This window comes from Paroedura picta, chromosome 8 (genome assembly GCF_049243985.1).
Source record: "Paroedura picta isolate Pp20150507F chromosome 8, Ppicta_v3.0, whole genome shotgun sequence".
In the NCBI taxonomy this organism is placed as follows: domain Eukaryota; kingdom Metazoa; phylum Chordata; class Lepidosauria; order Squamata; family Gekkonidae; genus Paroedura; species Paroedura picta.
The window spans coordinates 30059253-30086271 of record NC_135376.1 but is presented as its reverse complement, the minus strand read 5'-3'; the positions used below and the strand labels follow the sequence as shown (position 1 = coordinate 30086271).

The 27019-nt window shown below is 45.5% G+C and overlaps 1 protein-coding gene and 1 long non-coding RNA gene across 3 annotated transcripts; one reads left to right on the top strand and one right to left on the bottom strand.

The window, feature by feature from the left end:
* Positions 1-19: 19 nt before the first annotated feature.
* On the bottom strand, positions 20-26135 carry WDFY1 (WD repeat and FYVE domain containing 1). 2 transcript variants are annotated; one of them, XM_077348892.1, is made up of 12 exons: positions 25841-26135; positions 21835-21902; positions 19283-19356; positions 18301-18355; positions 15618-15768; positions 13912-14024; positions 10374-10500; positions 8272-8377; positions 5389-5490; positions 4184-4314; positions 2843-2951; positions 20-2249 (listed from the first exon to the last, which is right to left on the bottom strand). In XM_077348892.1, the coding sequence occupies exons 1-12, from the start codon at positions 25975-25977 to the stop codon at positions 2190-2192; spliced, it is 1233 nt and encodes a 410-aa protein (XP_077205007.1). In that variant the 5' UTR covers positions 25978-26135; the 3' UTR covers positions 20-2189. The 2 variants fall into 2 exon arrangements, with proteins under 2 accessions (XP_077205007.1, XP_077205008.1); XM_077348893.1 differs by lacking the exon at positions 25841-26135 and adding an exon at positions 25462-25484.
* Positions 2137-4705, top strand: LOC143843192 (uncharacterized). Its single transcript, XR_013233487.1, has 2 exons — positions 2137-2274; positions 4012-4705. It is a non-coding gene; the product is annotated as an uncharacterized LOC143843192 (long non-coding RNA).
* Positions 26136-27019: the final 884 nt, after the last annotated feature.

The following is a 27019-nucleotide window of genomic DNA, read 5'->3' as shown; positions in this document are numbered from 1 at the left end:
ATTAGAGAAACAAAATAGCTATCAGGAAATAGTATTTTTTAATTTTACAATACATAAAAGTTTTTTTTTAAAGATACGGACAGCAACAACAAAATCTTGGATAACAAAAGGATACAGGATTTCACACAGAATTTCACAAGAACACAGCTACTATCAACCAAAAACAGGTTAGTACTTGCTTCCCACTGAAGAAAACCTTTGTGAAGAAACAGGGTAAATGCATCAAACCAAGTCAAAGTAGCTGCACATTACTGGGACCATTATTGTTACAATGCTCAGTAAGATTCCCCCCACCCTTCCCCACACTCACACCACCATTGCCTATACAAGCAAAGATCACCTTGAGCAAAGTCTTTTGAGTCCTTTGGAAAACGCCAAGGTTCACAGGTGTACACAACCAGTGTTCTGCCGACAAAATTCTCTATATGTACTATTTGACACTAACACTATGACTGTTAATTTTATTTGCTACAAAAAATATATTGCTCAGCCATGAAGCAAATTCAGCATCCTCCAGCAAAAGACTGAGGAAAGATTATAAATGGAATTGCCAAGGCGGTAGAAGCTGTTATTATGCAGTTTGTGCTGCTAATCCTCAGGCCAGGCCATCAGGGTAAAAGTGTATATGCAATGAGAAAAGACTAAAGAAGCAGCTGGGGGGGTGGGTGGGGTGGAGGAGCTGGTTTGCGACTGGCCAGTTAAGCCGACTTGTCAAGACTGACCACGAAGAAATATACAAGATAATTTCCACTCTTAAAAAAAGTACAAACATCTTCAAGTCACGGTAGTGCTTCCCTAAGATGGATGAATATTTGCAGCAATGGTAAAGTTTCTCTCTGGGCACTGAGGTGAAGCGACTCCTCCTTTGAACCATTCCAGTGAAAACTGAAGTTTCACTTCTGCTACAAGCAGTCCCAATAAGGCATTGAAGCAGGACAAGTTTACCAGTTCAGTGGGGTTACCATCCTAAGCCTTTTAACTATGTCAAAGTCAGAGAAGAGGTATATTCTACATGTGGATTGTGCTATTCTTAAATGATTTACACAGGCGTTGTTGCTGAAATATCGTATCCCTCCTTGTTCATTCCTGAAGACACACACTTCTCCCACATCACAGTGCCTATTATTTCAGGCACTCAGCAACAATTGTGCCTATTCTGGAGCTCCCATCAATTTTCAGAAAACCAACATTTCAGAAGGATACATAGCATGCAACATTGACTTGTGACAAACCGTTATTAGTATCAGTATTTAGATAAATTCCAAGTACAAATATCCCCAAAACAAGGATTAATGGTTGCTTCTGGAGGGGCTTACACATAGATACACAAACATTCCTCATGACAATTTTCCAAGAGGAATTAAGGGGTTCTGAAAGACATCTTTTATTTACTAGGGACCCCTGGTGATACAAAGGAAACATTACAACACACAAGATATTATTCCTCCTCATTTGGTACAGACATGTCAGTTTGCTTTTACTGTTTATGGAGGAGAACGTTACATTTTAGTGCTCTGTCAGGGACAAAAATCCACTCAAAACAAGGTTCGAGATAATTCTCATGTTCCAAAAGTACAGACAGACCGCCTAACTTTGCAGAGGTGTATCAACAGCGACACTTGTAGAAAATACTCCCATAAACTCTACTGACACTCATCCCAAATGCAATTTTTGGGTACGGGGCGTGGGGGGGGTGGAGCTTTCCTCCTCCTTGCAAAGTTATGTTTGAGTTTCCTCCAAGGCAGCCATCAGAGTGACTGATCAGAAGACAAATGGCATCTAAAGCAATGTTTCACTAGGGCTGAGAATAAGTTACTACTATTTGCACAGGTTTTTGTCACTATACTCATTTTAACCCCTAGCCACTGTACAATATAGTTGGGGCAGAGAAAAAGTACACTGAACACTACAAATAAGTCACAAAGAGTCCTCTTAGGCCAGGTTTCCTGCTGAACAAAAAGCCTCTTCTGTGTTCATTCCACAGGGTGTGAATTTGGCCATTCTGCATCCTCCACCTCCCCCAGTAAGCACTAAAGAAGAATTCTGCTCCATGAAAGGAGTCATGCTGTCCATCAGGGAGTGGGGGGAACAGCATTCACTGAGTCAAGCAGCCAGCTTTTTAAATCAAAAGTCACAGAAGGAGGTTCGTCCATTTGGTACACCAGGTACGCTCTCCTGGCAGGCAGATGTCAACGGGAGCTGAAGCCAGTTGCAAGGCTGCAACCCATGACAGGTGTCATGTCCCATATCTGAAGAACAGAACACATGTGTAAGGTAAGATTTTTATATGACCTACAAACTTAGCCTTAAGTTAACTGTCTGATCCTTGGCCCATAGATGCTTGCAAGTACCCCATGGCACACACAAGGATTAGTCAAAGATGGAACAGGGTATCAAGCAAGGTAATGGGAATGAGAATTGGAGACTTTTGTTGCAAATGAAAATGTTCTTCGCTTCTTCTCTTTGACCAAAGGGTAGAAAAATTTCAGGAAAATGGTCTAAATGATTGGACGATGGAGCTTCCAAACACTATTCCATGCCCCACCCCCCAAAATAATGGAATGTTTTATTTCTATTGCACAGAGAAAATTGAATCAGGGCCTGTTTTAAAAGGCAAGGTCATCCTATGGTGCTGACTCCAAGGCAGTTGTGCCAATGCCAGAAGAAGGGTGGAGGAACTCATGGACAAGTGCAGACAGACCTGGTCTGGTGGCCCAAGGCACCACGGATACTACAGCTTTGTATTTTCCCAAACATTAGTTGGCCATAACTTCTGAATATTTAGATCTTTCCTTGTTCTCTAGAACTTGCGTTTCAAACTGCAAGAGGAGAGAGCTCTTACCTTTACCACACGATCGCTTCCACACGTCACCATCAGTCCCCTTGAGATATCCATGGCCATGTGGGAAATGTTATGTTTTCCTTCGTGAAAAGTTGCCAAAGAAGTGCGACTTGTTTTTTTTTTTTTTAAGCCCCAAAAAACAAACAGAGTTCAAATGAGGAGAAATTACTCCTGAGAACAGCAGCATCTTCTGAATGACATTTAAGCAACTCGCTGGCTCATTAAGGTCTTAATCAATTCCAAATATGCAGAAGTGAGGGATGCAGGCCCTTTACCTCTCTGTTGATCTGCAGATGTCTTTGCAGATAAGAACAATGGTAATTAAACCATTTTTGTATTTAAAAATTGAATGGTTGAAGGATGTCTACCCACCATCCTGGTCCCAAGTTACTGGGAATGCCCTTACTAATGAAGCCAAGCAAGTTATCTGCTTGCCCTCTCCATTTCTATAGGATACCTTTCCACAACTTCAATACTTAGCAGCTAACTGTATCTTATGAGGACTGCTGTGGCATTGTTCTCAATTGCCTTGCAAGCAGGGGAGACGCAACATACTCCTTCATAACAGCAGTATGAACGGGAAGGAGTCTGACTCACTTGTCACAGACAAGCTGTGGGCTTGGGAGGTATTGCACAAGGGGAAGAACTAAAAATTGGAGGCCCTCCTACCACTCAAGGTCCACCTACCAGGAATCTCCAGAATATCAGTTTTACACACATTCCCCCTATTAAGGCCCTCAACATTCCATTGCTCATTTTCATTTCTCATCAGGCCACTGAGAAAGGATTCCCTCTTTAAGGTATCCCCTGTGCAAGCACCGAGTCATGTCTGACCCTTGGGGTGACGCCCTCTAGCGTTTTCATGGCAGACTCAATACGGGGTGGTTTGCCAGTGCCTTCCCCAGTCATTACCGTTTACCCCCCAGCAAGCTGGGTACTCATTTTACCGACCTCGGAAGGATGGAAGGCTGAGTCAACCTTGAGCCGGCTGCTGGGATTGAACTCCCAACCTCATGGGCAAAGCTTTCAGGCGGCTGCCTTACCACTCTGCGCCACAAGAGGCTCTTTAGCTGATGTACAAAGTCTTGTTTTCCTGCATAACTGGGCAGTATCTCAGCTGGAACAAATCCCTTAACCTTACCAATTTTCCTTTTTCATTTTCCACACAGGCTAGCTAGCCCACTGTTAAATAAACTGATTTAATCCGAGATTGCTACACCCTAAGAGACAATCTTCCTCCACTTGGGAACATCTGTGTTCAGGGACAGCAAGACCAAAGTCTTCAGAAGCAAGAAGGCCAATACAATGAACCCTACACGGGCCTCTTCCACAGGTACTTACTCTTCATCCTTGATTGAATCAAAACAAGAGTCACAGACCCGGACCTGGAACTCAAAGCCCATGATGGGGTAGCTGGAGCGCTTTGTACTGCACTTGCCACACACCGCCTGGCCACATTTCCTGCAGTGATGCTGGATTGAAGGCATTGAAAATAAAGACCACAATCATTTCAGGGACAATGAAGGATTTCCAAGCCATTCAAGAGAAAAAGGTTGCCAGTGATGGGACCATCTGTGCATCATCTCCCACTGACAGTGACATTATTTATTGTGTGTGTGTTACGTAGCCAGTGTGTTACGAAGACTGCCTGGCTGCCAGGCAAGAGGCATTTGCAGGTGGCTTGCCATAGGCTGCCCCTATGTCATGATTCTGGTGTTCCTTGGAGGTTGCCCTTCCAAGTGCTAGCTAGGGCTGCCCCTGCTTAGCTTCCGAGATCTGGTGGGGTCAGGCTTGCTTGGGCTATCCAGGTCGGGTCACTGCTGTTGAGAAAATGGGATAAAGAGAAAGATGCTGGCAGCAGAAGCACCATGTGCGTCATCCCATCCCTCTTTGGGGGGGGGCTCACTTTGGGCTTGTTTGCATGAAAACATGAGCTCACATTTGTACAGGGAAGCATGGGTGGCTCTAAGTTAACCTCAACTGAGCCCTGGCTGTGTCTTGCACTCCACCACGCTCAGCAGTTCACATGACCAGCCTGCCCCTGAATTACAGGTGTGAAAGGGAAGTCAATATACTATTTCGAGTTTTGCACACGATGCCGGGGAACATTCGCCACAAAGCATGTGAAGGCAGTGCTATGTTAAAACCTCTTCACCTACAGCATCCTGTGTTGGTGCAGGCAGCATCCAAAGTGCTGTCTCACCTGGAGCCTAGAGCTCAAGTAGCATCTTGCCGAGAGGCTCAGATGTGTAGGTCACAGCATTCAAGATCAGAAACTTTGTTGATGAAAATAGGACTGAATCTATCTATTTGGAAACTGGTTTTTGTTTGTTCCCTTTACTGCTCTATGGAGTCCCAAAGTGGCTTACAATAGCCTACCCTTCCTCTCCCCACAAAAGACACTCTGAGGTAGGTGAGGCTGACAGAGCTCAGAGAGAACTGTCACTAGCTCAAAGTCACCCGGCTGGCGGTATGTGGATGAGTGGGGAATCAAATCACACACAGCCATCCCCACAACTTTCTCCAAGTGGGATGCACGGCCTCACCTGCCTCAAGCCCAAGGTCTTGGTGTCCCACATCTGCTTTATATTCCAGAAGAAAGGCTGTTCACATTTCTGACAGGAATCACTTTCCAGCCATTGAGGGGCCTAGAAATGGGGGCAACAGAATATATTTTTATAATTTATTTTCTTTTTAGATTTATATCCCACCCCTTACAACGTTGTCACATAAAACATAACACAAAAACATAAGCAATTAAAAATCCCCATAAAAACAGTGAAGTCAACTGCGTAGGAAGGCCTCAGAGCATCACAGTTTTCAGAGGGTTTTCAGAGGGGGTATTCGTATAGAGCAGCCCTTTTCAACCTTTTGACAGTGGAGGAACCCCTGACATAAATTTTCAAGCTTTGAGGACCCCCGGAAGTGATGTCAGCTGGTCACGTCTCTCTGTCGCGCCCCCAGGAAGTGACATGTCACTGGAAGTGACATCACTACCCATACCCTTTTGCTCCCCCTCACCTTTACTACTACTACGTCAGCCTCACATGGGTTAAAATAATGGAAGGACCTAATGAGACAGTTCAGCCCCACCAATACCACAACTCAACCAACTTTCTCCACTTCGATTTTCACTTCCACTTCCTAACCACCGAGCCCCCTGGGCGGAGGCAACCAGTTCCCTAGCTTGGGGCCAAGTCCATTAACGTAGGAGGGGAAAAGCTGTGGATCCCCTCTGGAGCTCCCAGGGACCCCTGGTTGGAAATCCCTGGTATAGAGGAAGCCCAAATGATGTTGACTGGCTGTCTAGATGTTCATTAGTCCCAACCAAATGTCTGGCAGAAGAGCTCCATCTTACAGGCCCTGCAGAATTGACTAAGTCCTGAGCTCCTCTGGAAACTCATTCCACCAGGTCCGGGCCAGGGTCAAAAATGCCCTAGCCTTGGTTGCGGCCAAACGTACTTCTTTTGGCCAGGAATCACCAATTTGTTTGAACTGGATGATCTCAATGCCCTTTGGTGGACATAGTCATAGTTTACAACAGAAACAAAGTCTCTCCAAGCCAATGCAAATTTCACTATCGTTACAAAGTATTTTTGTTTGACATCAACGACAAACTCAGAATCACAGAGCTGGAATATATCACAAAGGGCCATCCCATCCAGTCTCCCACCTTTTTGAGGACTTTAAAAAAATTACACATTCTTGACAGGTGCTCATCCAATCTCCTAAATTCTTCCAACACGGAGACTCCACCACCCTCTGAGGCACCATATTCCATCTACAAACAGCCCTCACTGTCGGAAAACGCTTTATAATATTTATAAGTGGAACCTCCTTTCCCATAATTTGAATTCATTGCTCCTAGTCCTTGTCTCTAATGCTGTGGTATACGTCAGCCCTCTCTTCAACCTGTCTACCTTTTACATAGTTAAACTCAGTTATCAGGTCACCCATTGGCCTCCTCCAAGCTTCACATACTCAGCTCCCTCAACCTTTCCTCGGAAGGCATGGATTCCAGCCTCTCACTCATCCTAGTTGCCCTTCTCTGAACATGTTCCAATGGCAGCCTTCATCTCAACCAGGAGACATGTCCCTCAACTTCAAGCGTGGCCTTTAAAACCTACCACCCTCCAGACAGAATTTTGTGTCAAGCTGCACGTGGGAGAGGATGCCTGCTTCCCAGATATGTGTGCACCTCCCACACTTTGTCCTTAGCAGTAGCATTTTTCAATACCCTCTTGTTAATGAGGAAACTTCTTAGCTGCCTCTGAATTATTAGCTTGCTGCAGGGTTTGAGAAGCTCCTCTCTTTTTGGCGTTTGGATGATTAAGAAGAGATTCTGAATAATTGGAAAAGTTGAAGCCTTCCGTTTTCCAGTCATAATCTGACGTTCAACACATCCTGTTCTTGTTTCTGGGCAATATAGATGCCATTTAAAGCAATCAACCAATTGTCTAAATCTGTCTATATGCATTTGCTTCTATTCCTGGCTTTATTGCTGGTAGGGACTCTTGCTGAAATCCAAGAAAGAAAGGATCCCCCCCCCCATCATTCACTGTTCTATAGGAAAGCATTTACACATTTAGCTAATATAAAAAAAACAATGAAGCAAGAAAAATATAACTTTTTAGCAAAATTGTTTGGAAATGGGCAACATAAAGAGCATCTGTGGCCCATAAGCAATTTTAGGATGTTCTGCATTGGGAGTAGTTTTTTGAGTCATTCCACCTTGAACTACCACTTGAAAATACAGCACCCAAGAGGGCATTCAAGGCTTGGTTTCTACTAGGGTTGGGTGCTTCAGAATCCGAAGCGGCTGCTTGGGCCCGAAGCAGCCAGCACCACAGGGAGGGGGGTGAAGGCAGGTGCAGGTGTTGATGGGCCAGTCAGGGCACACACGCAGGCACAGAGCTCTGCGCCTGCGTGTGTGTGCCGGTTGCCGCGTCAATGCTTACCTCCCCTCCCCCCTCCACGATGGTGGCTGCTTCGGGCGCAATCGGCTGCTTCAGACACTGAAGCGCCCAACCCTAGTTTCTATAAGTATCAATCCAAGGTCCCTTTGATACAAAGTTTTCCAGTGCTAAATTGTTAACTGGACATCTGTGAGCAACAGATTGTGGAAATGTGACCACTACAGTAATACCTCAGAATGATGACAGAGTTAGTTCCTCATCTGCTCCCTTGTGGAAAAAAACTTTAAGAACACATGAAGACCCCTGCTGCATCAGACCAATGATCCTGTATCCTGTCTCCTACGGTGGTTTCTCTAGAGATCCAAGAACAGGGTACAGAGGCTGAGTCCTTCCCCTGATGTTGCCTCATCTGAGATTCAGAGATTTAGTGCCTCTCAGTGTGGAAGTTCATGTCAGTCAACATGGCCAGCAGCCATTGACAGATTTATCCTTTGAGCAACTGACACCCCCTACCTCTTCTCTGGTAACATCCATATTCCAAACAGCGATCCCTCCATCGGCAGAACAGGAAACCAGTTGTCGTGTGAACTGGATGTAACAAAGGCCGTGTACTTTGTCACTGTAAAGAACAAGAGATGGTACTTTATGGTACAGAGTGTTATGGACAAGAAATGTTCCAAGGGCCAAAATGGGTCCCTTTCTAAAAAGCAACTTGAAAGGGGCTGTCAGCAATAACGAAGTTCAGTGAGATGTTTCAAACTAAGTGTTTTTTTTTTGCAGTAAGTACTGTGCTAATCCCAGGGAGCAAGGGCTTTTAGTCAAGAAGCTGAAGATACAAAGTCATAATTGCATTATATGTATTGAGGGTGAAGCAATTTTTGCTCTTTTTCTAGTTTATGAAAAGAGGATCCCAGTGTCACAAGTAATAGCCCCACAGGTTTTGGAGGGGAGACTAATTGTCACCAAAAATTTGGCAGCACTAACATTAAATTAAAATTTGGCAACACTAAAATAAACATTCTTTGTGGCCAATCTAGGAGGTCTCGTTGCTATTCTTTTTCTTGGCAATTTCTTCACCCTTCATCTTCCCTTCAAGGATAACAACCTGTAGTGTCACTTACCTTGTCATCTGTTGTAAACAGACGGTAACCTACATGGACACACCCAGAGGCATGCCCTCACCCTGAACTCTAGCTGCAGATCATCTTATTCCAAGAGTTCTGTTTACTTTTACAGGGGAATGTATGCCTCTGCACAGGTTTACCAGTAGTGGGCAGCGGGATGAGACCTTTTAAGTCTCCACCGATGGAAATTATATGACCTGCAGCACTGTGGCCTGGTAATCCTGAAGGGAACAAACAAGTGTCAGGGGGGAGGGGACTTTGAAAAATCCAGCCAGTTAATTTGTTGGCTTTCATTTCTCCACTTCTCTATTTTCCTAAGCAGAGTCAACTTTAAGTCATCGATTAAAACAGAGCTGAGTTCTCACCGGTGTAAACAAGCCCAATGATGCCAGAACTTGATGGAATGGGCCAGGTCCAGAAGGCAAAACGAGACTAAATCATTGGAGGCCTTCTCACTTACCTCTTCATTGATTTAATCTCTAGCCTTAACTAAATTCCAGTCAAAAGTGAAATTTTGCTTTAAATTTGCTCTCCACCCTGAGCCTTGGGCGAGAAAGGGAGGTTGAATGGATGGATACCAACTTTGCCATCTTGACTGTGAAAGTTGGGAGCATAGAAAGACAGTTCTCGGGGGAGATAAAACGGACCATTGAACAAGATGCTATTGTGTGGCTCCATGGTATAAGCAGGATTGATGGATAGATAGAGCTAACTACAAGGATATTCTTACCATATTTTTTTTTCTTTTTCAAGTAAAATGAAAAGAAATAAATGGATGCAGAAGCAAAAGAAATAACCCTTAAACATTTCGTATTCAGCTGTGTCAGGGAGAATTTACTGGAATAATATAAAGCATAACTTTTTTATTTATGTAAAATAAATAAAATGTAAAGAAAATAAAATACAGTACAACTTCCAGTATAGGGGTTGTTCAACTATTAAAGATTCTTTTGCCTTGCACTATTAGTTTCTTTCTTTTTGTTTTGCTTCAGTGTGGCCCTCATTTCTCATCTCCAAGTAGCCACAGGGCCTGCTAGCTGACTCTTTTGTGTGTACGGCATTTCAGCAATCAAGCTAACAAATGGCATCTGCTAGGGAGAGATTAAGAACCTCTTGTGGCGCAGAGTGGTAAGGCAGCAGACATGCAGTCTGAAATTATTATTATTATTATTATTATTATTATTATTATTATTATTATTTAATTTATATCCCGCCTCCCCCCAGTGGCTCGATATAAAGCTCTGCCCATGAGGCTGGGAGTTCGATCCCAGCAGCCGGTTCAGGGTTGACTCAGCCTTCCATCCTTCCGAGGTCGGTAAAATGAGTACCCAGCTTGCTGGGGGGTAAATGGTAATGACTGGGGAAGGCACTGGCAAACCACCCCATATTGAGTCTGCCATGAAAATGCTGGAGGGCATCACCCCAAGGGTCAATGACCTGGTGCTTGCACAGGGGATACCTTTACCTTTACGAAAAGATAACACTACATACTGGTGGCCTTGAAGCAGCAGCGTCCGGCCTTTCCTTCCACCAATGTCCCACATGATTATGCTGTGATCAGATGCTCCAGAGAAGAGTAACCGCTGAGTAGGATCCCACCACAGAGAAGCAATACTTCCTAGGTTCAGAAAAGAACAAGATGCATGAGCAAAGCATCTACAGGCTGTTACATTTAAGACATAGGTTACCTTCTGAGCACTCATATCTTCCCTCCTAAAAGAAACATTCTCCTGCCTCTTTCTGCTAGAACTGCCCTGCAGAGATTAATTACATGTTCGTAAGCCATAGCTCTTGCAGAACTCTACCATTAGATAGGTTTTTTAAAGTCAAGCTGTTAGAGGGAAGGGGTAAATTTAGAACAATTTTTCCAAGTTGGTCCTTAAACAGTGGGCACAGGATCCATCAACAACAAAATGGAAGAAAGTAAGTAGCCTTAGGGGTGAACACCTGTACAGTCTCCAGAAAGCCTTCATAAACATTCTGCTGTATCAGACTAAACATCCATCTAGTCCAGCCTCCAGTTTCCCACAGCACTCAACCAGACATGCCAATGGTTAGGAATGCTGACTTCTAATCTGGAGAGCTGGGTTTGATTCCCCGCTCCCCCACATGCAGCCAGCTGGGTGACCTTGGGCTCGCCACAGCACTGATAGCGCTGTTCTGACCGAGCAGTGATATCAGGGCTCTCTCAGCCTCACCTCCCTCACAGGGTGTCTGTTGCAAGGAGAGGAAAGGGAAGGCGAATGTAAGCTGCTTTGAGACTCCTTCGGGTAGAAAAAGTGGCATATGAGAACCAACTCTTCTTCCTGCCCTCCCAGAGGTGAGCCCCTCCCAGAGGTGAGTGTTAAAGCTATACCACTGACAACTCCACCAGCTGCACCTATGCCCCTCTTCTATCATTGACTTTGCACCACACCTCAAAGGACAGCAAATGGTCCAAGAACTTAATGCAATATGGAAATACCACATTGGCCATCCCTGGGCAAAACAAGCTGTTTTTCACCTTCTCCACCAGCACATGTTCACTATTTATTTCCACAGCACTGAGAATGGGGACAACTTGAGAATTTCCCCTGCACTCGAAAGAGAGACAAGTGGTGCTCACCTGGAGCACAAAAAGCTTGGCTTGGCTTTTTGTGTCAAAAACACACCTGATACCAGTCCTGATGGAGGGCAGCAGGTAAGGTTGGTTTTTGACGGGACTGATCCTTCATCAGCCTGACTCCATTTCATTTTGTGACCCCGCCCAAGAAGATGGGTGGTGGAAGGAGGAATCGTTGCTAAGCAGAATTGGGCTTCCCGGAACCTGACCTAACTCAGCAAAGCCTGGTCTCTCCAGCCAATGACGGACGTCTGAAGAAACCCTACCAGAAAGGTTTTGTCATAAACTATGGCCAACATTAACAATGCAAACACACTGTGCACACTTAAAACTACACCCATGCACACACACGCCCCCCTGGGAGCTGTCTGAAAGAAAAGGATTTCAGTTTTGGTGAATAACCCCCAATTACAACAATCCATGCCACTTCGCTTCTGGCCTCCAATGAGGGAGACTCCCCAGCTTGCCCCTGAGAACAGCCTCTGAAATTTACTCTTGATGATCACCCTCTTTAACCTGACAGATTCGCTGAGCCATCTGTGCAATTCCAAATTTGCTTTATTGTTGGTACTGCGGCTCCCCCAATATTGACTGTGTCTCTGCCCAATTCTTATTGTCCGGCATTTACAGCCTACTGCAAGGTACATAGAAACCGGCATTCTTCACAGGAGCACAGCTGCATGCAGTTAATCAGTGCCAGCCCCTACGTGTGTACAGCTGTGTCGCTTATCTCGTACTCTGACAAGGCCATCCACCCCTGGTCGCAGCCATCCAGTCAACAAAGGGAAGTCAATTCCACACAACCTTCTCCGGTCTACAGATTGGCCTCAAGACACATGACAACGGCTGGAGCCAAGTCTGGGGAGAGCCAGCTTAGCCTACTTTGCAGGGTTGTTGTGATGATAACACACAAGAGACAAGAATGATGTGAGCAGCTTTGGTCCCCGGTGGGGAGAAAGGCAGGGTACAAATTATAAATTACAAAACCGGACACTACGACAGGCGGATTTTGGGCAACTGCACACAATAAACAGGTGTATTGTGACATGCGATCTCAAGGATTAGCATCCACATCATCAAATATATATGCTGCATGTTTATCTCACCTGTGCCTAAGGGATGGTAAGGGTACAGAAGCAAGCAGTGGTAGAATCACCCATGCCCCACTTCCTCCTCTGACTTGGCCTGCTCTGAAACACCAGACTCACGAGAAGGTGAAGACCAGTCATTGTGCTAAGAGGGGGAAGGGATGCTCACATTATGGGAAGCAAAGCAGCAGCATAAAGTGGTGAAGGGGCTAAGGGGGTCACTATTACACACAGCCAAGGAAACATGCAGGGAATAAGAAAGAAAACAGGCGGGGAGCACGAGTCCTGCAGCCTCAGAAATAGAACTTTATGTCATAGGGACCCAAAGTAGCAGAGATCATTTTCTTCTCCTCTATTCTGCCTGCACAACAACCCTGTGAGGTAGATTCGGCTAAGTGTGTGCAACTGGCCAAAGTAACTTAGAAATCTTCCCTGGCAGAGGGGAGATTTGAATCTAGATCTCCCAGATGCTAGCTTGATACCATAACTTTTCATTGTTTACAAAATAAAAAAGGAAAAACCCACAATGGCTTGCCTAGCTAACAAATGTTCTCAAACATGTCTAATGCAAAAGAATATGGTATGGTCTGTATAAATACAAAACGTGCTATATGAGAGCCCTAATAAACATCATTTTTCATGGGAGTATGCTGAGGCGAACTTATTTGAAATGTGGCCATCTAGTGGCAAGATTATTTAATACACTGAAATTAAGTAGATAATGCTCATTTTGGATTTTGTTTCCAGCTCTGGCAGACTCTGGCCTTTCCATTCTCTACCATTAACCCAGTTTGAACTTTCACCCAAGGACAAATCCATCGGAGCAAGTGCCAGCACAAGAAAAACCTCAATGTGAATTTTCAAATGGGTCCTTTCCCCCCAAACATGCTAAGCTGCTTACCAGAGACAAAGCACCGGGCCACTAAGCCCAACATCAGCCACGCCAATCGGCAGAGACTGTCCAAACACTCACAGGGAGCTCTTTCCTGGTTCACCGCAACCTTCTAGCTGAAGAGTGTATCTGGCACCAGACTCAGGAGAAGGTGAATGCAAGAAAAGCAGGGGCTATACCACAAAAGTAGACAGATGGAAAAGTGCATCAGTACCAACAGCTCCCACTATCAGTCTCTTCCTGTTTACTCTCTGCATGAGAAACAGACCACAAGAATCAAACCGGAAGCCAGGAAAGCTGATGGCTAAAATGACAGTGTGAGAACAATGTCCTTAGCAGTGCTTCATTCTGCACCACAAAAACTGGAGGAAGAGTTCAACCACATCTACCTCTAAGGAGAAAGGTAAACGGACATCTTATTTAGCACCAAAAGGATGTAAATTGTACCTTCGTGACCCTTGAGGGTTGTAATGACAGAGCAGGTGTTCTGCTCCAGCTTCAGTAGCGTTACCTGCCCAGAGTAGTCACCCACAAAGGCATGCTGGGTTTCAAAGTCATATCTGTGCACAGCTCAGTCAAGGAAGGACATGCCAGAGTTGAACTCACCGCTTAAGAAGTGTCAGAGTCTTCTTACAAGCTGCAGGGCAGGAAAAAAACCCTTTACCCTCGCCCTGCAGAAGCAACACAAGCATAAGGCCCCATGCCACTGTGTGCCAGGAGCCCATGGGCACTGACTTCTGGCGGGGGCGCTAGAAACACAGAAAAGTCTACATTGATAGTAATGGCCTCTAAATTGCTTCAGTCTTAAAGGACATGGAACACGGACTTTCTAATTGTTAGCCTAACAGAAGGAATACAAGTTTAGTTCAAAAAGTAATTTGTGCTGTGCTCAAACTTCTTTTTAAGTACATGCCAGAATCTGGGGGACTCAAAAGTGAGGAAAGCCCTTGTGAGCCCAGCTGGCCCTCTTGTCCCTGCTATAGTCCTTCACTGCTCCCTACTTCCCAGCTCAATAGCCTAAAGACAAAAAGCATTCAAAGGTGCATGAACTGTGGTCCTGGAGGAAAGTGCCGACAAGTTCACAGCTGACTCATGGTGACCTCATGAGGCAAGAGACACTCAGAGGTAGTTTATCATTGCCTGCCTCTGTGACATGATCGTGGCATTCCTTGGTGGTCTCCCATCTCAATATTAGCCAGGGTCGACCCTGCAGAGCTTCCAAAATATCTGACAACACGGGCTAGTTAGGCTGGGCTATCCAGATCAGGGTGCACAAACTGTACCCTAGTGTAATACTCATGGACCACTTGTCAAGAAGACTGGCCTTCATTAGTGCAAATCAGTGTGCATTTTTAATCCCACCATCTCCAGGATTGTGGGACAAAACCCTCACGGTTAATTACGCCGAGTATCCCAGCTACTGAGTGGCCTGTTTGCTTAATTTTCTCTAGCCAGCTCATTAGCTGTTGCACTAAGGAGGCTCATGACACTGAAATGAATAGCTCTGCCTTGCCTTTGATGACTCTAGCAACCACGGTAATGCCAGGATGAAATTCCCTCTGAAGAAGGGGAATCCTGGGTGATCAGTCACTGAAAGGAGACACCTTCCAGGAAAATGTTACTGGTGTGACCTGGAAAACAAGAGTACAGCTTCGTCCTACAGAATCTCAATTGGAATCACAGTTCTCCAGTGGACTCATTCAGCGTCAATAAGCAGGTCTTACACTCTACTGTTACTGATGGGAAATGAAGACTGAATAGTGAGTAGAATGAAGTTTGAATCAAAAGAGAGCCAGCTTGGTGTAGTGGTTAGGGGTGTGGACTTCTAATCTGGTGAGCCGGGTTGATTCCCCACTCCTCCACATACAGCCAGCTTAGTGACCTTGGGCTCGCCACAGCCCTGATAAAGCTGTTCTAACTGAGCAGGAATATCAGGGCTGTCTCAACCTCACCTCCCTCACCGGGTGTCTGTTGTGGGGACAGGAAGGGAAGGCAACTGTAAGCCGCTTTGAGACTCCTTTGGGTAGAGAAAAGTGGCATATAAGAACCAACTCTTCTTCTGTCAAACACCAGTAGAGAGCTGAAGATTTCTACATGCAAACATGAAAATCCTCACATTTATTTTCTTACACTATAACCAGTCTGAAGGATACTGCAGGCAAGAAGCCCAGGAGGTAAAATAATGTCTTCCCAGCATGTTTCCACTCCTGGTACACATCCAGCTGACAGACTTATCATGGCCAGTACTGATAACCCACTCAGCTTCCAAGCAGAAGATAATGGAAGACACTCGATTCTGATGAGCTGCAGAAACACAGACAGAATGCAACCACTTATGGCCAGAAATATTTGCACAGGCATTTCAATTGGAACAGAGTGTCTCCACCTTTATGCATGCCTCCTCTAGGAATTTTTACTCTCCTGCCTTCTTGTACATTACTGCAGAACTGGAGTGGGGAGAAACACAAGGTTTGTCTGCATTCCTGGACGGCTTCGACAGCTGTCCATGACTTTCCAAAAAGCAGAGCTCTAAGGCAGGACTCGGCTCATGTATCCATGCTCGCGTTGTCAATGGTATGAAGAAACTTAGGGGTGATCTTTGACGCTTCCCTTTCCATGGAAGCTCAGCTCAATGGCATTTTACCCTCTGTGCCACGCAAAGCTACTAGCACCCTATCTGGCCCTGGAAGACCTTGCTATAGTGAGCCATGCAACAGTCACCTCCAGACTGGAGCTACCCTTTGCTCTGACCTGGAAATTACAACTGGTACAAAATGCAGCTGCTCAGGTCCTCGTGAGGACCCCGTGGAGGGTACATATACAATCTGCCCTCCAACAGCTGCACAGGTTGCCAGGTGAATTCTGGATCAGGTTCAAGGTTTTGGTGTTGATCTTTAAGGCCCTACATGGTGTGGGTCCTGCGTATCTGAGGGACTGTCTCTCCCAATATGCACCCCCTCTCCTGAGAGCACTGCATTCATCAAATGCCAATTTATTGGTAATCCCTGGCCCCAGAGAGATCAGCCTGGCCTGGAAAGCGGTGGTCTATAAATCTAGTAATAATAAGGTCAGTCCAAAAATGGCCCACTGCTATTCCACCCAGGCGCCTGATTTAATTGTGTGGATAGACCAAAACAGTGAAAGTAACTAATTCTAAAGTACTGGGGGAAGATTCCAGCCATTATTGGCATTCCTGTAAATAAAGAGAACTACATGATGCATGCAGTTCATATTTTTTTTAAAGAAACGTCTTAAATCATTGAGCAAAACCCAGGAATACTTGTCTAGGCAGGGGGGAGAAAAGATTACTTTCATACACTCCATCTGTTTTCATCTGAAACACAATTCCCAGCCATTGAAGCTCACAAGGGGAAAAGATACAGGCAATCATTTTCCAAGCAAGATACCAGTTATGATGGAAGGTGATGATTTTCAGTGGATGGACAACTAGAGGAGGGCGAAAGAGAGTGAGGCTCAACAAGCCCATCTTCTCCCATGCTGCTCTCCCAGTTAAAACTCCATCCTCAGGGGCTGCACGAGGAGAAGGTTGTTAAAAAAAATTACAGAGTGACATGTAATATGCACCTTAGCACTCAGTTACAGCTCCCAGAAAGACGAAGGGATGTCTGCATGGCTTCATTTTCTCCCTGTGAAAGTCTCTTTTCTAGTTTGCATTTTTCCATTCAATGGAGATGAAAGGCTCTTCCTAAAGACTCCTTTCCTTCATACAGAAACCTGAAGATCTTTCTCCATTAAGGACACACCACACCAGCAGCTTCAACACACAGCACATACTCCACGGTGCCAAAGTAATTAAATGAGACACGGAGCATGACCAAAACAGGGAGAAATGTGCTCCTGCCTAAGAGAGTTAGTTTTAAGGGAGAACCATTCCCTTTGGAATGGGAAAACAAATCAACTACTTTGTGATCAGTGACCTTCTGAGGCTACTTCTGAACACAAGGTCTCTTTTTAAAAGAAACCGTTCCTGGTGCAAACTGACAAGTCGTCATGAGAAGGATTTGCTCCTATGGGCTTGGTCTCGTGTAGAGAAGCATATTTTTGCCCCTCTAAGCATGTGACAAAAGATTGTAGCCTGTTTTATTTCCACATGCCCATCCCACTCTGGTTTGTGCAGATATTCTCTCCTCCTGCCTGCCTCATAATCACTGGAAAAGTTGTCCTGAAGAGAACAGAAGCTCACAGAAGTCAGGGCTTTTTCAATGCCTTTGGCTGGAGTGAGCATTACTGCGCTGTTCAAAGGAAAGGTTTTCCCAAGGTCTGCAGGAATTGTCCATGACAAATCACGCAGCCACAATACGGCAGCAGAGAAAAATAATTCCATCAACGGTAGCTTAAATGTTTCATGTCTCCAGTTTCTGCAAATGTTTGGCACAACTCACAAGAAATCCAAAAATTGAATAAGGTCATATGGAGATGAAACATCCGCACCCTGGTCCATTTCCATCTAAGAGCATGTTTGTACACATGCCTGTTTTTTTTTTAAAAAAAGAAAGTAGAGAAGAAAGCTGTCCTAGATAATGTGGCCGTTACATGTGCGTTCATGCATATACGCACAACATTCCAAAAAGCACTATGAAATTATGTAATGTGACTCTGCATCTTGCCTTTTGGCCTCAAACACCAGTATGACCACTGCTGGGGGAAAATGTATGCCTGTTTTTAAAAATTATTTCAGGTAATTATTTGAATTAACATACTCAGGCAAACTACTACATAGGCCTACAAACAGGAATAGTGCGTGCCTACACTGCACAATATCTCCAGTTAATGGACATCCTAGTCAAAGTAATACCCGCTTCACTGTTTTATTACCTGGATAGGTTCTGACGAAGTTCATCTTATTAAAGTCTTCTGAGATATGAAACTCCTGAAACCGAAATTGAAGGAACAATTAAGAAACCAGAAGCAGATCATGAAGGTGGAACCAGAAAGCACACAGACGTTTCCTCCTGGGCTTTATGGGCAAACCATTTACAAAAAGTTGCCTACTTGAATCTTACATTTCATGGCGGAAAATGCTGAAAACCTGCCATGGGTGTGGTTCCTGGGAATGGGGCAACTTCCTATGAAGGAAGTAGGGATCTGAGAGTGAAAATTTTACAAGCGTTAGAGAGGGGGTAAAGGGGCCCATTTAGCATACAGATTTTGTGACTTGTTCTTCTGCCTGTTGCCACCCCAACAGGTACATTTTACTGTTCTTTCAATAAGCCATTAAAAAAGGATTTAAATAGCAAAAATCAGCATGAGCTGGCAAGGGGAATTTCAGTCTCTTTCAGCTGTTTCGGGGAACTATATTAATTCCTTCAAACTTGGCTCGCCGGATTAGAATCCGTCACTTTTAACCGCTACACCAAGCTGGCTATTCACAGATCTTGATCACTGCCTTAATCCAATCTTAGCTATTGTCACAGTTTCTTATGCATCTTGACTCTAGCCAGCCCTACCTGGCAATTACCCCTCCCTTTCTATCTATATGTAATTGTTGAGAATATTCTTTCACTGTATCTAACAAAGTATGCATGCCCATGGAAGGTTATACCTAGAATAAAACTTGGTTAGTCTTAAAGGTTCCAGTGGACTCAAATGTTGTTCTATTAACTTATCAGTCCTCAATTTCTCCTACAATAGGTTGCAAACCCATTGTGATGGAATCATTCCACTTGTGTGGGGTGTACAGTGCCCAGGTCATTGCTGGCTCAGTGTAAAATACTAATAACTCTCTGGTGAGGCCACACTAAGCAGTGTGAGAGAAATCAAACTGTTCCTTATAGGATAAGCTGCACACTAGACTCACCATAATGGCTCCGTTGTCTTGGCCTACAAATATCCGTCTGCTGTCATGATGATATGCCATCGTGGAACAGGGAGCTGCCACAAGAGATAAATGGTCACCACGTAAGCATGACTTAGGATGATTCTGTATTGAGTCTCTTTGGCCCACCAAACCAATAGCAAGGTGAACCAATGTCGAAACCACAATGCAATTCTTACATTTCCAAGCACTCACTGAGGAAAAGTAGCATGGATTCTGTGGAAACCAATACATTCTTGTTATCTTACCCTCTCGTTTCAGAGTAGGACTTTGTTTTGATGGGCTTGTTCCTATACTTTTAGCAGCCATCTGCAAACATTAGCAGGCAATGATGCTGCTCGCTGTGCCAGAAAAACTTTGCTTGCTCACTTTATGCAGGTTAAATGGATCCTAGCAATCTAGGAGTAAGCTGGGCTTAGTTCACATCAACAACAACATTTACTGAAATGAAAAATTTAGGCTGACCCAGTTTAAGGGATGGCTAAGTTCTTTTTTTTTCCAGAACAATCTGGCAATGAAAATATAACTGTGCAATCAGGAAGCATTTTCTTCTTTTTCCTATTAGATTAAGAATGAGAGTGAAAGGCAGCAACACAAAGCCTGTCATTGTGTTAGCTAAACTGGCTACCGATTTGCAGGACATGCTAGAGAAGGAAAAGCTTCAGTTCAGCAAATGACTCCCACAGAAGCCATGGTTCGCCATATGTAACTGGGCATTACATTGACAATATGCCTGACAATATGCCAGAAGAAATTCCCATTTAGGGGCCAAAACTAAGTATCTCCCACAGAAGGCCAGAGTCACTTTGCCAATTTGCCGCCTTATTTCCCAGGTTGGGAGGAGGGGCAGGGGAGGACTCCAACAAACGGAAGATGCAGACAGTTTTGTCACATGCTAAATCTGGTGAATACATCCAGATGTTGAGATGCCTTAAATAAGTCTACCCTGGAACCCTCTGGCCAAAAACAACAACAAAGATTCTTAAAATTACAGCCATAAGGAGTCATTAAGGTTGAAAATGAGAAATTTAGAGGAACATTTTATTCTAATCAATAATGATGGGGGATACTGAAATCTTTATATACCTATGAAGATGATGGTGATGGTGAAGAAGAAGAAGTAGGGCAACACAGATGCCAAATGAAAGTTTTCTTATGCTTTCCCCCACTACAGCCATGCAAACCCGGCCTCAATGCTCACTGCTCAACCATGGCTTGCTTTTTACAAAATAATAGTAGAAGCAAAAGCATAAGGTCTCAAAGCTGTTTGTCTTCAGAATTTGCAAGGAAGAGGCTATTAGGAAAAAACTGGGACCCCATCCACATAACAAAGAAAGGCTGCATAATGACCACCAAGGAATTATCAAAGATCTGGGATTACGCAAGATGAACATGAAAATTGGTGTGTGTTTTTAGAGTGCAGACTTGAGATGCACCTTAAAAAATGTTCTTTAAGAGCATGTGTTTTTCTTCTGTTCTACAAAAGAAATAAGTAGTGTTTGCAATTTTTTTGCAGCATCAGGGTGCTTCTTTGAAAGATAAAGAAATAGAACAATAAAACAAGGGAAGAATAGAACAATAAAACAAGGGAAAAATAGAACAATAAAACAAGGGGGACACACAACACTAATCCCAGGAAGGTCAGCACCTTTTTAGCCAATAATACATCACAAGATGAAATGCAGGCTGCAGCAGCTCCTTGTGCTATTTTCGGCACTGTAAAAAATTAACTAGAATCCCTTTCATATGAGTTCTTTAAAAAGCATGCCTTAGTTTTTAAAAGCAAACAGATTTTTTAAAAGAAAGTTTCAGTTGCCATAGGTATAATGCATGTCAACAAAACAGACCAAGATAGGTTTTGGGAATGCACTTTGGGAGGAAAGCATTTTAGTCTTAAAGTGTACAAATCCTTAAAACATCCATTTCAGAAGCCAAAATGGATTGAAGAATCCATATGAAAGGGGTTTAAATCAAATTAAATACTAATCCACGCATGATAGATTAGTTACTTCGGTAAAGGCTTTTTCACTCACAGTTTTTACACATCGGTGTGGAACAAGATGTGAGCTTCACCCTCAATGGCAGTCTTTAAGCAGTGGCTAGACTTATCCTGGATGTTTTAGGCTGATCCTGCATTGAGCAGGGGGGTTGGCCTAGATGGCCAGCATGGCCCCTTCCAGCTCTATGATGATTCTAGGATCAGCAAGCTGCAAAGATTGTCCATATGTCTATTTCGCAGCAACTGCTAGCCACACCACCACCAGAGAGGGTGAAGCAGTGTGGGTGTAGTAGAAGATGATTTGGAGTTCCAGGCTCAGACCTCTGCCTGTGGTAAAGTTACTAGAAAACTTTGGGCTTGTCACTCCCTCAGCCACACAGGGCTGCTGTAAGGATAGAACAGAAGAGGGAAGAAGCATGCATGCATGGAAGAAGGGATGGAAATGGGCTGCACCAATACACTCCAGTGGGATTGTGACCCGGAGACATTCAGCGCAGGGCACGGGCACCGCCAAGCAGTCAATGAGGTTACTTACATGACATGGTGTGGTAAATGCTGGGCCAGTACTGCCCACTGTCCCTCTTCAGCCATACTCTGATCGTCCTGTGAACACAAAGGAGAGAAAATCAGCTTGTGTAATTCTTTATGAGAAACTCCTTCTCATGGGCCACTATTAAAAATACTAAAATGTATTTCAAAAGCATTCAAGCACGTATTGTAAAGCATGCTTATCTTACAAACTCACAGTAAGGAAATGAATTCTGTCTGTTCTCCTTAAGAGTCATTTTCCTGCCTCTTCACGACTAATCCGTTCCCATGACATCCAATGGAAACTTTTAATTATGTGCAACAGTATTATAAGCTATGTAGCAGCTGCTGATCTGAACTGTGAATCATTGATCTTGTGCATGGGTCTTTTCAGCTTTGCAAAAAAACACATTCCACAAATGCTGTGGTAAGGGACTTCTATGTAATACACACATTCTGGAGCCAATCCTAAAGTCTACTCAGAACCAAGTTTAATTTAATTCAATGGGGCTTAAATCCAATTAAAAGTTTTTAGGATTACAGTGTCAGTCTACCTATTCAACTCCAACCTACCACTAGAACCTAAAGGATTCAGATTGGCTTGATTTCCAAATGCAAGTCTGACACTTGATAAAAGGGTCAGACAGGAGCCAGATATGATTTCTCCTAGCATGACACTCACGCCCTTCCTTGCCAGCACAAGAAAAATCCTGAAACATCATATGGGCCTTGAGGGAGGGGCTATGCCAGACAACGCCTCTGCATATAAACCAACTGAATGGCATCATGCTGCTAGTTTTATTTAGTTTTTAAATGTGTCTGAGCATGGAACTGGGGTTGCTGTGGGTGGGCAAGTAGTTGTGAATTTCCCGCATCCTGCAGGGGGTTGGACTAGATGATCCTGGAGGTCCCTTCCAACTCTATGATTTTATATGATTTCATTGTTTATACTGTTGTGAGTTGTCCCGAGATGACTGGTTCAAGAGGGGCAGGCTATAAACTCAAATAAATAAAAGGAATCTAGCAGAGGATTCACAAAATAAAGAGCTGGAAACAGACGCAGGAAGTATACTCAAATTGCTAACAAGCCTTCTTATTTTAATTTGGAAGCAGGAGCAGACTCTTCAGTTGCCATTCTCATGACCACAGCAGACACAGGTGCACTCCAGCTGCATTCATTCACACAACAGAAAAAGTACACAGAGAAACTCAAAGATTAAGCAGTAGTAAAACAAGGGGGCTGAAGAATTCTTCTTGGAAAATATTCTGATAATTCATAAAACTACTGTAACAATGACAAAGATTACCATGAAACAGACATTTCCTTCCAACTACCTTCCTCACACTTTTTTAGAGAGGGGCCAAGTTTATACTTGACACAGTACTCACACATTGTTTCTCCCCGGACACAAGAACACAATGAACCAAAACAGTGCTGCAAAAGAGATCTGAGATCAAGAACTGCCACATTATATCCCCGCCGTGACAGAATATACACCCAACCAGTTCATCATGGAGGTAAGGTTATTCCTGGGCATTTGCCTACATGCAGTTTACGTAGCCTATAGCAGGTCTCAGCTGTCTCTTGGGATGCCATGTGTGGTTACACCCTTTATAGAAGTCTACCCTGTGCGCTGCACATCTTTTTGTCCCTGCCCTTCAGGCAACAACAACAGTAATTTCCCTTCTCTACAAGTCAAGCACATTTCAGAGTAAAAGTCTAGATTTAAGCTTCCTGCCTTGTATCCTTGGGTGACTGTTTATGCTGGGATGGCAGATAGGAGTACATCCACTTTGAGGAAACAAGAATTCTGTTCTTAGCTCTGACATAATCCAATGCAACAGATGCTGTAATTCCCAAAGGCTCTCATGAACCAGCAAGAATTAACCGTTTGCTACTGTGAAACAGATTATCACCCAATAACTGATGGAAGACTAGAGGGGCAGTTTCTTTGCAGATTCCCATGTGTGCCACCTGCTTGGTATAGTGGTTAAGAGTGGTAGCCTTTAATTCCCCTCTCCTCCACATGCAGCCTGCTTGGTGACCTTGAGCTATTCAACAGTTCTCAGAGCTCTCTGAGCCCTACCTACCTCACAGAATGTCTGTTGTGGGGAGAGGAGGGAAGGCAATCATAAACTGCTTTGAGACTCAGGTAGTGAAAAGTGGGGCATGAAAACCCTTTTTCTGCTGCTTAAAAAGCAAACACCCGCACCTTTATCAGTTTTGCCCCACCACAATAGGAGCAAAGGTAAGGCAGCTCAACCTGTAATTGTGTTATGCTCTTAACAGCGAATTACTTATCTAAATAATAGTAAGGATTTTGAATCTGGAATTCAGTCATGTGTATAACTGGGGGATAACTGGCGTATAAGCTTAAGGAGTGTTTTCAGTTCATGCAATGAAGAAGTCTTCTGCACAGAGACTGAATGAGAGCCACAAAATTGTTCTTCCCATAAGCGCCCAATTCAAAAACATACCCCTGTTGAAAATGGGAGTTGTAAGTTTTGTGATGGGTCTCAGATTCATCAATCATACCCTGGGGTCACCCTGCAATATCTCAAGGCAAAACAGAAGCATCAACATGATCTGTTGAAAAAACTCTTCTCAATCCAGTCTGAACATCACACATCTTGAAAGCTATGCTCACCCCATAAAGAGGCAGCCATCCTTCCACCAAGTAGAGAGTTTGCACCCACCCAGGACTCAGAGGAAGCAGTTCTAAATTTCATCAGCCCTAGACACTATGGATGGAGTCACTGAAGCAGTTGGTGCAAACTTAAATGGACTCCAGGGAATGGTAGAGGACAGGAAGGCCTGGAGGATCATTGGCCATGGGGTCGCGATGGGTCGGACATGACTTCACACCTAACAAGACACTATGCTAGAAGAGAGGGTTTTATTACTTGGCAAAATGTATAGGACCAGGGAAATGCCCTTATTATTTAGAGGCCAAGAAGTTAAGCACTCCCTACGCACCCCAGGAAGATGCTCCTCCTCTTTTGCACCCTACTACGCTCAGACGATCAAACAACTTAATTGGGGGAACTGTTATGCTCCCCCCAATTCCAAAGGGAGTTTGGGGGTGAGGGTTAGAAGAGAAAGAAGGAATAACTGGAACAGCAAGGGACTGTTTCCACCTGGGCATATGTTGAGGGGGAGGGAAGGGAGAAAAGCAGCAGCCTACCAGACCCCTTGTTAATAAGAGATGTTTACCTCCCTTCTAATCCTCCTCGATGGCTTTCGGAGGAGGATTAAGCTGATTCACTGAGAACAGGTCTATGGGTGGCTACTAGCTGCAGTAGCTAAGGAGAATCTCCATCCCCATCATCAGTGAAACTCCCAACAGCCCTGCTAGGAGCCACCATCAGAGGCGGGCCTCAGCCCCTGTGTGTGTGTGTTGGGAAAGGCAATGTCTGGAGCAGAAGGAAGAAGAGAAGGCCCTGCGGGGGGAGGGGGGGCAGCAAGAAGGCAATTAGCCGGGCTCCTGCGGTCAGCCTCGTCTCTCTCCGGCTAAGTTTCATTTCTCATGGGTCTCCAGGCTGCCTCTCTTCGGGCAATTCCCTTCTTCGCCTTCCCCAAAGCCTTCCTCTCTCAGCTGGAGCTGCAGTTAGCGGCCTCTATCCTATCAAGTACCCCATCCGTCCGTCCCTCAGTCACCCAGACCGGGCTGGGCCGGCTCCTCTGCCCACAGGCTGCTGGTCTTCCAAGGGGAAAGGAAACCCCGCAAAAGCGGGCGGGCCCAGCGCCCCGACCCGGCCGGCCTCCCCTCGCTCCCTCTGACGGGACAGTCTGGCGGGGGAGGAGGAAACGGGGAGGAGAGGGGGCGTGTCGCTCCCAGCCCGTCGGCCGCCCTTCTTTGCGGGGCCTTCGCGGGGCAGGTGTGGCCCCGTCTGGGGGGCCGCGAGGAATGGGCCCGCCTCCAGCCCTGGCTCGAGAGAGGGCGCGCGCGGGGCCTCCCCCTCCCAGTCCTGGCCCGGCCAGTGCAGGGCGTCGGGGGGGGGGGGCGCGTCACCTGTCCTCGCTGGCCGTGATGATGCCGTCCTCCTTGGGGATGAGGAGGGCGGCGCTGACGGCGTCCTGGTGTCCCTCGATCTTGCTCAGCAGGACGGGCCGGCTGCTCTGAGGCCGCGAGTGGATCTCGGCCGCCATGGCGCTCGGCGGAGGGAGGGGAGGCGAGGCGAGGCGAGGGAAGCGGCAGGCGCGGGGGCCGGCCCGGAACAGCGGGGCCGCCGGAAGAGCTCAGCGCCCGGCCATTTTCCGTCGGGCCAGGGAGAGCGCCGCCCCCGGAAGCGGCCGCGACGACGCGGGGGAGGAGGGGGCCGGACGCTAAATCTCCGCCGCTAGCAGGGCCGTAATCCACAGAATAGCGGGGCCGCGGGAGGCGGGAGAGGGCTCGGGTCTGTTTGAACGTCGGTATCTGCGACGGCCGCGTCCGAGTCTCAGCGCCACCCGGGCCAACGCAGTAAATACATGAGCTTGGTATTGAGTGGGTCAACAGGAAACGTGTTCTTGGTCAACTGACGGAGTCTCCCCCGGTCCCTGTGCGGAAAGCAGCACGCCGTTGTCGTCGGGGCTTTGCCTTGGGCTGGAAGCGCCCCAGGAGAGCCTGGAGCTCCCACAGAGTTATTTCTTGAAATTTAGTGCTTAAGGGTGTTTTCCGCCCGGTCTCCAGTGACTCGGCTTTCCACTCATTCGTCGCTGCGTTCTGAAGAAGAGTCACCTTTAAGACCAACAAATCTTTGTTGGTCTTAAAGGTGCTACTGGACTCTGATTTTATTGTGCTACTTCAGACCAACATTTGATTCTAAAGAAGAGAGATACTTGGAAAGGGGGGCTCAGCTGAGGTCTCTCCCTTCTTCGAACTTTGCATTGTCCTCCAAGCTCCAGGGATTTTCCAGCCCAGAGCAGAGAACCCTATGATGTTACATACTACGTCTGGTAATGGTACTAGCATTTTTTTATTTACTTCATTTATACCCACCTTTCCTCCAAAGCAGTTTACATGTCCTCCACTCCCACAATTTTATTCCCACAACAACCCCTTGAGGGAGGGAGGCTGAGTGTGTGCGGCCAGCCCAATGAAAGTCATCCACCAAGCTCCCCTGGCAGAGTGGAAATTCGAACCTGGGTCTCCCAGCTCCTACCCAACCAACATGCCAAGGCATGAAAGAAATGAAGCCGTCTGTAGATC